General features: G+C 40.1%; 1 protein-coding gene across 4 annotated transcripts in view; it reads left to right on the plus strand.

Moving 5' to 3' along the window:
- Positions 1-13,576, plus strand: part of GLRA2 (glycine receptor alpha 2) — a 164,067-nt gene that overhangs the window by 61,794 nt on the left and 88,697 nt on the right. For all 4 annotated transcript variants that reach the window (XM_073355350.1, XM_073355359.1, XM_073355369.1 and 1 more), the window contains one exon: positions 6,108-6,322. In XM_073355350.1, the coding sequence (XP_073211451.1) occupies positions 6,108-6,322 (215 nt within the window). The remainder of the gene's footprint in view (positions 1-6,107; positions 6,323-13,576) is intronic.

Genomic DNA, 13,576 nt, shown 5'->3' on the forward strand with positions numbered 1-13,576 from the left:
TCCCTTTAAAAATGTTAAATGCCTGTGCTTCATACCTTGTGTCCGGAGCAGGAATTGCTCTGTTGGAGTTTGGATTTGGTTATTCCTTCTTCTTATGTTCCTTCTTCTATTACTAGAGGTTTGCAACCGTGGTAGCCTATTCTGTATGATTCTCTGCTAATCTATTTGTGGATTAATAGTTCTTTTGATCCACTCAGCATATCACATTGTCCATTCCAGATAATGTTTTTCTTCTTCATGTTCTCCTGCCATTAACTTTCAATTCCAGTGCCTATAAATATGCGTCACCCTCTGAACCTCTTAAAAAGTGCCCTGAAAATCAATTTTTTTCCCATAAAATCACTGACTAGTGTTTGCTAAATTCTGATAATCTCCAATACTTTTTCCTTGGTTATGTGGTCTTGCCATGATGATTTAATAATTCTTCTATAATACCATAATTTGAAGGATTGCAGTTTCTTCATTATCAATTGTTTGAATGTCCATGTTTCACAGCCATAATTTAACATAGACCAAATATAAGTTTTAAGAGTCAGAATTAATCTTCAGATTTATGTCCCTTCTCTTCAGATGTGTGTTCTTCCATAATGTCCCCTTTGCTCTTGCTGTTCTGGTGCTGACTTCAGTATCTTATCTTCCAACTTCTGTAATGATGCTTCTGATGTACCAATCATTTTTTACTATCTGTATGGCTGTGTTGTTCACTGGAATCTTGTGTCCCACCACAGATTTTGTCTTGTCTACATTCAACTCTAGCCCATATTCTTTGACATATTTATAAATAATCTCCACTAACTTCATTGGACCTTCTGAATCAGCCAGCAACACTGTGCCATCTTCACAGTGAATGTTATTCACCCATTTTCATTCATCTTAATACCTTCTTCTGTTTCTTCAATTAATTTAATCAAACACTCACTATAAATGTTGAATGAAGTCAGTAACATTATATAACCTTGCTTCACTCCTCTCTGGATCTCCATTAGATTTTCGTTTTCATCTCCCATTATAACCACCTTCTGATTCCAGTAAAATTGTTTTATTATTTGGAGTCCATACCAATCAATCCCAACAGATCTTAATATGTTGATAAATTGATAGTAGTAGATTTTGTCAAATGCTGTTTGGAAATCAATAAAACACAAGTGTATTTTTTTCCCTGTTTCATTTGATATTTCTAATATGAGCTTTAAGTCATAATGACATTTATCATGCCCTTTCAAGTTTGAAACTATATTGTTGTTCACTTATTTCCTTATCTATCTCTCCATGTATTTGGTCTTGAACAACTCGCAAAAGAATCTTAGAGGCATGCACTATTAGGCTGGTTGTTCTGTAGTCTTTACAATCCATAGTGTTTTTCTTTTGGGGGATTTCGATACACAGTGAAATTGTAAAAACTTTTGACAAATCTCTTCTCTCAAATATATTCTTTATTACCTCTGGCAGGGCTTTCAAGCCTCCATCTTCTGTGCTTTTTAACAATTCAGCCAGAATTCTATCATAACCTAGTACTTTTCCATTCTGAAGTTGTCACGTTGTCTGGAATGGCTCACAACAGTGAGTGCAGACTGTCAGAAAACAGGGCAGACACCCCACACTGGTGGTGTGTCCTGTAATTAGATTTCATCAAGCCAGTACCAAATTTGAACTTCTGGATCACTATTCCAGTCTTACCATGGAGTCACAGACAGTCCCCGCAGACTTTCCAGTCTATCTTGCCATCCAGACAAACTGGACTTTGTGATATCAATCCTGAAGCACTTACATGAGAGGAATCAATCCTGAAGCACTTACATGAGAGGAAAGTGATCAGGAACAGTCAGCATGGATTCACCAAAGGAAGGTCATGCCTGACTAATCTAATCACCTTCTATGATGAGATTACTGGTTCTGTGGATGAAGGGAAAGCAGTGGATGTATTGTATCTTGACTTTAGCAAAGCTTTTGACACGGTCTCCCACAGTATTCTTGTCAGCAAGTTAAAGAAGTACGGGCTGGATGAATGCACTATAAGGTGGGTAGCAAGTTGGCTAGATTGTCGGGCTCAACGGGTCGTGATCAATGGCTCCATGTCTAGTTGGCAGCCGGTGTCAAGTGGAGTGCCCCAGGGGTTGGTCCTGGGGCCGGTTTTGTTCAATATCTTCATAAATGACCTGGAGGATGGTGTGGATTGCACTCTCAGCAAATTTGCGGATGATACTAAACTGGGAGGAGTGGTAGATACGCTGGAGGGCAGGGATAGGATACAGAGGGACCTAGACAAATTGGAGGATTGGGCCAAAAGAAATCTGATGAGGTTCAATAAGGATAAGTGCAGGGTCCTGCACTTAGGACGGAAGAACCCAATGCACACCTACAGACTAGGGACCGAATGGCTAGGCAGCAGTTCTGCGGAAAAGGACCTAGGGGTGACAGTGGACGAGAAGCTGGATATGTGTCAGCAGTGTGCCCTTGTTGCCAAGAAGGCCAATGGCATTTTGGGATGTATAAGTAGGGGCATAGCGAGCAGATCGAGGGACATGATCGTCCCCCTCTATTCGACATTGGTGAGGCCTCATCTGGAGTACTGTGTCCAGTTTTGGGCCCCACACTACAAGAAGGATATGGATAAATTGGAAAGAGTCCAGCGAAGGGCAATAAAAATGATTAGGGGTCTGGAACACGTGACTTATGAGGAGAGGCTGAGGGAACTGGGATTGTTTAGTCTGCAGAAGAGAAGAATGAGGGGGGATTTGATAGCTGCTTTCAACTACCTGAGAGGTAGTTCCAGAGAGGATGGTTCTAGACTATTCTCAGTGGTGGAAGAGGACAGGACAAGGAGTAATGGTCTCAAGTTGCAGTGGGGGAGGTTTAGGTTGGATATTAGGAAAAACTTTTTCACTAGGAGGGTGGTGAAACACTGGAATGCGTTGCCTAGGGAGGTGGTGGAATCTCCTTCCTTAGAAGTTTTTAAGGTCAGGCTTGCCAAAGCCTTGGCTGGGATGATTTAATTGGGGATGGGTCCTGCTTTTGAGCAGGGGGTTGGACTAGATGACCTCCTGAGGTCCCTTCCAACCCTGACATTCTATGATTCTATTCTATAATGGTCACTTAAACCAAGAATCACACCACATCAGGTTGCTCCCAGTCCCAAGGTACCAATCACATACCCCAGCTCCAGTGGTTCTCTGGATCTTGCACCAAAGATAACGCTGCCAGCCAATTCTATAGTAAACTAACTAAAGGTTTATTAGCTGAGGGAAAAAATGAGTTATTGAGAGGTTAAAGCAGGTAATATATATATATATATATATATATATATAAGTGAATCACAGTTTGTAATTCCAAATGGTGGCAATGATGTAAAAAACTGCCAGTTTCCCACAAATCTTTTCAGGGTACCTAGATTGTTTCTGAGGATCTCCACTTTGCATCTGGTACGCTTCCCTGTAGGAGTCCAAACAGTCCCGAGATGAAGAATCTTTCTTTGAATCACTTCCTATACCTTCTTCTCACAGAAAACAAGCTGACACTCTCTCTACCCATGTGGGCTTTTCTTCTGATGAGTGAATGAGGAATGCACTTTGAGTCTCTGACCCCCAGGTATCACGCACAATGGCCATTTGATTTGGAATTAACACTTTTTTTCTGATAAAGTCCTTCATTAGCATTCTACAAGGCTTCTTTGATGTATGATGAGTTATTTAGTTACAAGGGTATTTACAATGTAAATGCTTGCTATTACCTTATGACCGGACACAGATAAGTAAAAACAATACATTTAACATCCTATTCATTTTAGGAAGTTTTAACACCTAAAACACTTATACATTTAACAAAAAGAAAAGGAGTACTTGTGGCACCTTAGAGACTAATAAATTTATTTGAGCATTAGTCTCTAAGGTGCCACAAGTACTCCTTTTCTTTTTGCGAATACAGACTAACACAGCTGCTACTCTGAAACCTGTCATTATACATTTAACAATCGCTTTCCTCTCTGCTGATACACAAGTGAGTTGGCCTGAATACACCCTAACATGACTTGGTCTGCCAGCGTCACAGAAGTCTTTTTGTTGCTGCCATGAATTTTTCATCTATTATTTGTGGGCATACTTGATTAAGCTCACCATGTCACAGTACCATCTTTGGACTTTTGTGGTATTTTCTAGGGGCAGCAGTGTCATCCACCACGCCCTGTTAGTACTGACATCAAATTGTCAATGTCTGCTTATTTAACAGTTTTCCCTACCTATATGTCCATATCTAAAAAACGTTCCACTATCCACCACCTCTGGACACACTTGGTGGCAGAATCGCTGCCCCTGGGAAGTTTACCCAAAGACAAGTTTGGGTATTTGGAGTCTATGATATGCAGATAGTGTTCAGAGATTTTTATGAATGATTTTCTTGGTAGCTGCTGGGTTGAAATATAAATCCTTCCCATCTAAAAGAGGTATTTCATTGTGTCAGCAGGAGAGCCAGTCTGGTTGCATCCATTATATTTTTTCATTCAGTGAAATGACAGGACATGAGCAGTTCGGCCCCAATCCGTCAGTTAATGTTACATTGTTTTTTTATTAAACGAAACTACTGTTTAATTTTTTTAGTTGTTTGGTTTTAAAAAAAAAAACCCAGTGCAGCTTAAAAATTGCTTCTAATTTCTATGGCTCAGAATGTCAGGGGATGAAAACGCAGTGGTTCACTGTCCCCAGGAGCTGTGGAAAGGGTTGAAATTCTGCTCTGTGGAATATGGGAGAAGACAGGCTGGAGTGGGGAGGGATGAGTAATCTCTGATCAGCAGCTTCCTAGCAAGCCCATGGGGATTCCCTGCATAGGATAATACCTTGTGTCCATGGTGTAGCAGTTCCAGCCCAGGGGAAAGATTTGGGGGCAGTGGTCAGTAAAGAAAGCCTTGACCAGCATGGCAGAGCATGCTGAGAAGCAGTGTGCATTCTGAAAGGCCCCTTACATATGAATGGCTTTTGTCGCCAGAAAATACCCTCAGAACCGCAAGTTTGGAGAGTTGAAAAGTGTGGTTGCTCTGAAGGGGACAAATACTGCCTTCCCTCTGAGAAACATTCCATAGAGAACTCTGTAAAAGGAGGCACATGGAGTTTCCTTATTTTGGGGTTTCCAGCACTGGGGAGAATTGGACACACATATTGTTCTTATAATTATTGATAATACTGAGAAACGGTTGCTGTTCACAACGATAAAAAGTAAGCAGAAGTACCTGTGGATGTCAAGTGATTCCTGTTACCAGTTGATTGAAGTGGCTGAAGTTTGAAGTTATCGACCTATTCAAATTATTTAGTTGGGACCTAGCACAGAAAACTATACAATTTTTCTCTGCTAAATGTTCACATAATATTATAGTTTTAATTTTAATTTGTGAAAGAACAGCAATATTATTCAACTGCAATCTTCCCTGCCACTTTCCTGCCCTCCATCTCATTGCCTGGCATTCAGCCCTTTTAGATCCATAGGACTTCGGGAAACAGAATTCTTGAGTAACTAGGGTACACTAATGCCCTCTGTATTGTACTTGACCATTCAACCAGTTCCTGGTGAGATAATGCTCTCCAGCACCATCTGTTCAGCCAAAGAACCAGTCCCCTACCCACATCTGAGTGTCTACTTTTAACAGCTTCTTCTTCTGCCCCAATAAGTGTACCAATAAAATTTTGTTTATTAAGGATGAAGCAAGTCCAGCATACTTAGATGCAGGCAAATGACTGGTCTACTGGTTAGATGGAGAGAGAGAACCTCTGGATGAGGTGAGGCCCACCCAACCAAAGGAGAATGGGACTCATTTGTTTAAAAAGTTTTTTTGGGGGGAACTAGACCTCTTGTAAAGTGATTACACAAAGTAATAACATTCAGTCACAAAAATAAATGGCCGCTGTTTCAAGTGAACATCATGATGTCAACTCTACCAAACTACAATGTTACCAAAAAGTTAAACCAGAACAATGTTTGTATACTGGGGCATCTGCTTTTAGAGCTAAGACATTATGATAGCATGCTGTGAAATCTATATATGCCTGAGGTCAGGAAGCTAATTTATGCTCATAAAATAAGACAAAATGTGCAAAAACATTTATAAAAGCAATTTCATGTTCTAGGAAAGTTTACATGCATTGAAGTCAAGTTTCATTTGGAGCGTCAGATGGGATACTATTTAATCCAGATGTACATTCCTAGCCTGCTGATCGTCATTTTGTCCTGGGTTTCTTTCTGGATCAACATGGATGCTGCTCCAGCCAGAGTCGCTTTGGGCATCACTACTGTCTTGACAATGACTACTCAGAGTTCAGGATCCAGAGCTTCTCTACCAAAAGTAAGGAGTCTCTGCTTAGTATGCATTCCTTATTGATTGGTATTTTGCCAAGAAGTGTGTGTACATTTTTTTAGAGATTCTGTAAACCCAGTTTAATATGCTTACGGCATGAGAAAATTGCACTAGTTTAACTAAAGGTGTGATGATGTAGTTAAACTAGTGCAAAAGTCTGTGTAAACACTTTTCATTTGGTTTGAACAGGTTTTTATTGGTTTAAGTTTAAATCAGTTAGGAATCTGTTTAAGCTAAACCGAAATAAGCCACTCTTAAATCAAAATGAATGTTCGTATAGGGGTTCGCACCATTTAACTAAAGCAGTTTAAAACCTAATTTAAGCTAGACTGGCGCAATTTTGTTGCGTAGACAAGGCCTAAGTCTTGTGTTGAAATTGAAAAGATTTGCATATCAGTGGACATTAATGGTGCGATATAGTGCTGTGATGTCCACTACATACACATCCTTGCACTTTTACTAAAAAAAGCAGAGTTCTACAAATCTGAGGAACTGTAATGATCAGTGTAGACAGCACCTCCACCAATAGATGGTGCTGTATCTTAATGTTAAGTTGTTGTTATGTATGTTATGTTGTTGTTGTATTTGATTGGGAAGAGTTAGTAGGAAGTTTTAGTCCTGCCTGTTTGTGGTAGAGTTGTATGGAGTGTAGTAGCCGTGTTGGTCCCAGGATATTAGAAAGACAAGGTGGGTGAGGTAATATCTTTTATTGGACCACTTCTGCTGATGACAGGTTTCAGAGTAGCAGCTGTGTTAGTCTGTATTCGCAAAAAGAAAAGGAGTATTTGTGGCACCTTAAATTTGTTAGTCTCTAAGGTGCCACAAGTACTCCTTTTCTTTCTGCTGATGAGAGAGACAAGCTTTTTTTTCTTCTTACACAAAGCTCTTCTTCGGGTCTGGTAAAGGTACTCAGAGTGTCTGTCATAAATATAAAGGGAAGGGTAAATCCCTTTGAAATCCTTCCTGGCCAGGGGAAAGCTCCTCTCACCTGTAAAGGGTTAAGAAGCTAAAGGTAACCTCGCTGGCACCTGACCAAAATGACCAATGAGGAGACAAGATACTTTCAAAAGCTGGGAGGAGGGAGAGAAACAAAGGGTCTGTGTGTCTGTCTATATGCTGGTCTTTACCGGGGATAGACCAGGAATGGAGTCTTAGAACTTTTAGTAAGTAATCTAGCTAGGTATGTGTTAGATTATGATTTCTTTAAATGGCTGAGAAAAGAATTGTGCTGAATAGAATAACTATTTCTGTCTGTGTATCTTTTTTGTAACTTAAGGTTTTGCCTAGAGGGGTTCTCTATGTTTTTGAATCTAATTACCCTGTAAGATATCTACCATCCTGATTTTACAGGGGGGATTTCTTTATTTCTATTTACTTCTATTTTTATTAAAAGTCTTCTTGTAAGAAAACTGAATGCTTTTTCATTGTTCTCAGATCCAAGGGTTTGGGTCTGTGGTCACCTATGCAAATTGGTGAGGCTTTTTATCCAACATTTCCCAGGAAAGGGGGGGTGCAAGTGTTGGGAGGATTGTTCATTGTTCTTAAGATCCAAGGGTCTGGGTCTGTAGTCACCTAGGCAAATTGGTGAGGCTTTTTACCAAACCTTGTCCAGGAAGTGGGGTGCAAGGTTTTGGGAAGTATTTTGGGGGGAAAGACGCATCCAAACAACTCTTCCCCAGTAACCAGTATTAGTTTGGTGGTGGTAGCGGCCAATCCAAGGACAACGGGTGGAATATTTTGTACCTTGGGGAAGTTTTGACCTAAGCTGGTAAAGATAAGCTTAGGAGGTTTTTCATGCAGGTCCCCACATCTGTACCCTAGAGTTCAGAGTGGGGGAGGAACCTTGACAGTGTCACAGCTAAATACAAGTTGGAACAGATCGTTTAGCATAAGTAATTAACACATATTTCAATGGACCATTCTAGGTGATATGGCCAGTTAACACCTCTGCAGTCATAGGGAAGAAGAAGGGGAGAAGAAAGGAGGGGGAGTTAGTGGTTCTAGATCAGTGGTGGGCAAACTGCAGCCCGAGGGCCACATGTGGCCCATCAAGGTAATCTGATTCATAGATTCATAGATATTTAGGTCAGAAGGGACCATTATGATCATCTAGTCTGACCTCCTGCACAACGCAGGCCACAGAATTTGGGCCCGCGAGACATTTTGCTAATGTAGATGATCCGCAGGCACGGCCCCCTGCAACTCCCAGTGGCCATGGTTCCCAGTCTTTCCTTTTGAAAGTGTTGTGCAAGATGAGTATTGAGAAGTCAGATGTGGAGTGGCTGCTGTATGAAAAGTGTTCACCCACAGGTAATATGGCATTTTTGTCTTTTATCATTTCTCTGCATCAGTTCATTGGAGAGCATAGTGATTTTCTGGTTTCATCCACATAGTTGTAATTGGGGCATTTAGTGCACTGGATGCATGTCGTGATAGGCAAGTGTAGGACCCATGGATCTTGAATGTGGGGGTATTGATCTTCATAGCAGTGGAGATATTTCTACAGATTTTTCATCTGTTGCTATGGCAGTGTCTGGTGCCATTTTGAGTTTGTGTGTTCTAGTCTATGGAGAGCTTGGTTCTGATAGTGATCTTGGAGAGTTTGGGGGGTTGATTGAAGGCCAGAAGAGGGGGTTCAGAAAAGATTTTTTTCAGGATGTGGTCCCAATCAAGTATGGGTTGTAATTGTTTAATGATACCTCATATGAGTTCCAATGTGGGGTGGTAGGTGACAGCTAGGAGAGTGCAGTTGGAGTGGGTTTTACTTCTGAATTGAAGCAGGTTCTCTTGGGGTATTTGGGATGGCTGCTCCATGATGTGATCCACTCCTCTGGTGGAGTGTCCTTGTTTGGTGAAGGTGGTTTTAAGTATGTTAAGGTGTGTAGACTGGGCTTTCTCCTGTGGGTATATTCTGAGGTATCTGAGTGCCTGGCTGTAGATAACAGATGTCTTGGTGTGTTTGGGGTGGTTACTGGAACTATGATGGTAGTTGTGGTGATCCCTGATTTCTTGTATATAGTTGCCTGTAGGGTTCCGTTATTGAAGCTGATTGTGGTGTCTAGGAAGGTGTTGCTACTGTGGAAGTGTTCTAGAGAGAGTTTGATGGATGGACAGTGGTTATTGAATTTGTGTTGGAAATCTATGAAGGAGTTTAAGTCGTCTGTCCAGATGAAAATATCATCTATGTAACTCAGGTATCTCATTGGTTTTTTGGTGCATTTGTCCAGAAATTCTCCCTTGAGGTGGCCTATGAAGAGGTTGGCATACTGGGGAGCCATCTTAGTACTCCTGGCTGTTCCCATAGTTTGGACAACATGTTTTTTGTTGAATATAAAGTTGTTATGGATGAGGATGAGTTTGGCAATGTGTTTGGATGGATATCTGAGTGTTGTCCATTGTCTTATAGATATTTTAGGCTGGCAGCAATGCCATCCTTGTTGGTGTATAGGGAAGGTACATCCCTGGTGACAAGGATGACATTCTGAGGGAGTTTGATAATGTTACAGAGTTTCTGGAGGAAGTCAGTTGTGTCTGGAGGAAGCTGGTCCTTTATGCGGTGAGTGATTTGAGGATGGTTTCTATGAGTCCTGATAGTCTTTCAGTAAAAGTGTTGTGGCTACATATGATGGGTCTGCCTGTGTTTCCTTGTTTGTGCGTCTTGGGAAGAAAGTAAAAGGTTCCTATGACTGCAAGGATGTTAACTGGCCACTTCGTCTTGAATGGTCCCTTGAAATATATGCTAATTACTTATGCTAAAGAAACTGTTCTGCCTTGTATTTAGCTGTAACACTCTGAGCATATTTTCCAGACCTGAAGAACTGTATAAGCTCAAAAGTGTGTATCTCTCACCAACAGAAGTTGGTCCAATAAAAATTATTACCTCACCCATCTTGTGCTATAGTTATTTGCAATGTTCCAGTAAATCCTTTGATTCAGTGAGCATGTGTTACAACTGGAGGCATCTGCTTAAAGATGGAAAAGCATTTTTGCTTGAGGGAGAAAAAATGTATTGTCATGCAAGTGAGACTGGAATGACTTTAAACAACTCAAGATCTGATGGTCCTCCAAAGTCTTCACAAGTCCTCAACAGTTATTCCCATGTGCCCAGAGGTACAGACAAGTCTTATCACAATTCCCTGGGAAAGAATCACAGAATGAGCCAGCTTACTGAAGCACAAATAATCATGGGAAATGCCCCAAAAGTCCTACTACCATACACTGGGGAGAATGAGACAGGTGAGAATACAGTAATTTGGGTAGATTTTTGCACTGTGTCTGCTCACTCCTGGTGTAAGCTTACCCAAGTGCCAATCATCTGAGCTAACTCAGGAATGAAGACATACTCATTGTGTGTTTGCACAGAATAAGATCCATTCCTGAAAGTATGTTGTATTCTGCTCTACTGTACCCTCAGTATCATATCTTGTCTTATTTAAAAACACTGTATTCTGCTTAAGTGGAGCATATGTGGGGAAACTTTGAAAATTGCACAGATTTTGTTGCTGTTCAGTTGGTAACGTAAAGAGGCACTTAAAAATCTGGTGACTACAACAGTTGGTTCAACTTCACTTGTTCCCTTAAAATATGTATAATTTTTCAAGACTACTGTGAAGAAGAAAATCTTTCATGTATGAATTTAGACTTCCAAGTGGTTGATTTCCAAACATATGCACAGTTTATTTTATTTGCAGTACCAAGTAAAGAGTTTGAAAGCATGTTACCAAAGAACTAACTTGATTCTGAACCAGTGTGTGCCGGTGGGCTTCTGAATATCGAGTTAGGGGCAGAATTAGACAAAATGTTTCCTGAGAATGCGATCTCATCAAGCAACCCCTGTTCTTGTTGGAATATTTCCTCTTTTGTTTGTATCCTCCTTTGTGGGGATGGAGAAATACTGGACTTGATTCTGTGCTCTTGCTGGTTTTACACATTTGCTGGATAGGGGAGAGGAGGAGATACCAAAGAGTTGGTTGTGGCTCCTTGATTCTGCGGGTAGTTCTAGTACATAGATTAGACTGCAAGTGGTCCCAAAGGGGCGCCTGCCAGCCAAGGATTGTCAGAAGGTAGCATTGCTCTGGCTGTGTTCCATCCTACCCCAACATTTTTCCAATATCCTTACACTGGAGGATTGGTCAAAGGGAAATGGATCTTGCTAGAGAATCTGGCCCATGTATTTCATTGGAGTTACTCTTGATTGATACCAATGTACGTGATATCAGACTCAGGCCCGCTGTTTGCAGTTAAGCAGAGCTATCCCTTATAGCTATGACTGGCCCATGTGAGGAATTTGGAAAGTATGTAACGTAGTTCACCTATGTGAGGAGTTTGAAGTTGCCATTGGAAGAGTGCTCTTATATGAACTGAGAGAAAGCCAGCATGTCTGTCTGCTGGTCTTGAATTTGTTAAGTTGATGAGTAATCAACCATTCAGTATCCTGTATCTTGAAGTTCTTGAGGTTCGTCCAAAAATAGTTTGCCTTTGACTTCAAAATGTCACCCTCGGGATCTAATCCTGCATTCCCAAATTCACGAGTAGTCCTAACTCATGTTAGTACTCCTGTTAATGTCAGTGGCATACTATGCTGAAGGCAATGGGACTATTTTTGTGAATAAGAATTATTCACATGCGGTGAAATTCTGCACTCAGTTACTCTGGTGTTATACTAGAACAAGAGTAAAGTCAAATTAGTGACCCTGGATTTACATGCCTGTAAATGAGAATAGTATTTGGCCAGTGAGTAGAAGTCTACAGGACTAGGCACCTAAATGAGCATAAATTGTGATACTTCACTAGCTGGAGTTGTGCTAATATTTTGACTTGTCTTTGGTTACATGTACTAGTAACATTTGAGCATGTTTAAAACAAGGCATGCACATTAATTGAAATGAGTTAACATAGTACATGAAGCGGACAAATCAGGATTAATAGATTATAAAGACAGAAGATGTCGCAGATTAATGTGGATATAAACAGTTTGAAATATCTTTTTGTTTCTGGAGTTTGAACATATTGAGATGTTGTGTCTTGTTTCCTTGGGGATCTTGACATTAATCCCAACAGGTGTGCCACTCTCCGATGTGTAATTAAAGGGATTGCTTTCTACCTAAGAAATACAAATTCTAAAAAGTGCCACAAAGCTGAAAGTACAGTACATATATAGCTGGGTACTTATATGGTCTCCATCTCTGTAGCACCTGACTGCTTACAAACCATTCAACGTTAGTAAAAAAATCAGCCAATTTTTGATGTTTGTTTGTTAAAGGGAGACAATTATTTTAAAGGTTCTTGTGCAATTAAGATAATAAATTATGTTTCTTAATAAAAATTAGGCATCGGTCTACCAATGATGACCTAGGTGCCTTTAGAGAAAATAAAACTATGAATCAAATTAGTATCAAATCTGAAATCCCAAATGACTCTTTAAAAATTATTTTCCAAATCCTGTCTTCATATCTGCCAAGATATAAAAAGCTAATCTGCCAACATTATATCATTTTAAAAATTGCTTCAAGCATGAATATCTAGCCGAATAATAGAAGCCAGGAGAATTATTATTGGGAAAAAATAGACACCACTTTGCATGAAAGCTAGCCCAGCTTTGAATACATCTTGCTGGTCAATAATTGTTTCCTTCATTGTTTCCCCCACATCCTTTTTATTAATGTGTACTTATCTTATTTACATCTTACTTTTATTTACGTGCATTTAAAGAGCTTAATTTTGCTTTTAATTTATGGACTGCATCATATGGAATATTTCTTCCTCTTCTTTATTTTATGAGAACATTACCAAAGATGCACACAAAAAACCAAACAAAACTCCCCAATTGTCTTTTGAGACAATAATTCCTTTCTTGAATGAAGTCCAAGAGAGAATAGAATGAGGAGGTTCAGAGCTAGCTTGCTTTTGTATCAGTCTCCGAACAAGTATGGTAAATAATGAGAAAGTGCCGTTTAGAAGCAATCACCCATTATAAACTGCACATTTTATTGCACCAGTATATGAGATTATGTAACAGAGCTGCTTGAATCACTCTTCCCTACATTAATAACAAACACTCATTTTCCCCCATAGTGCTGCATAATGGTAGATCACAGACAAGCCAGGCATTATGCACTCAAGCTACAGAAAAATAAAACATGAACTTCTAACTATAAAAAGAAAACAGAGAATACTGTAATCTGAAGCGAATGAAATGGATGTAATTCCCAGTCTGGGATTGTGGATGCTGTGCAATAGGTA

This window comes from Lepidochelys kempii, chromosome 1 (genome assembly GCF_965140265.1).
Source record: "Lepidochelys kempii isolate rLepKem1 chromosome 1, rLepKem1.hap2, whole genome shotgun sequence".
Lineage (NCBI taxonomy): Eukaryota > Metazoa > Chordata > Testudines > Cheloniidae > Lepidochelys > Lepidochelys kempii.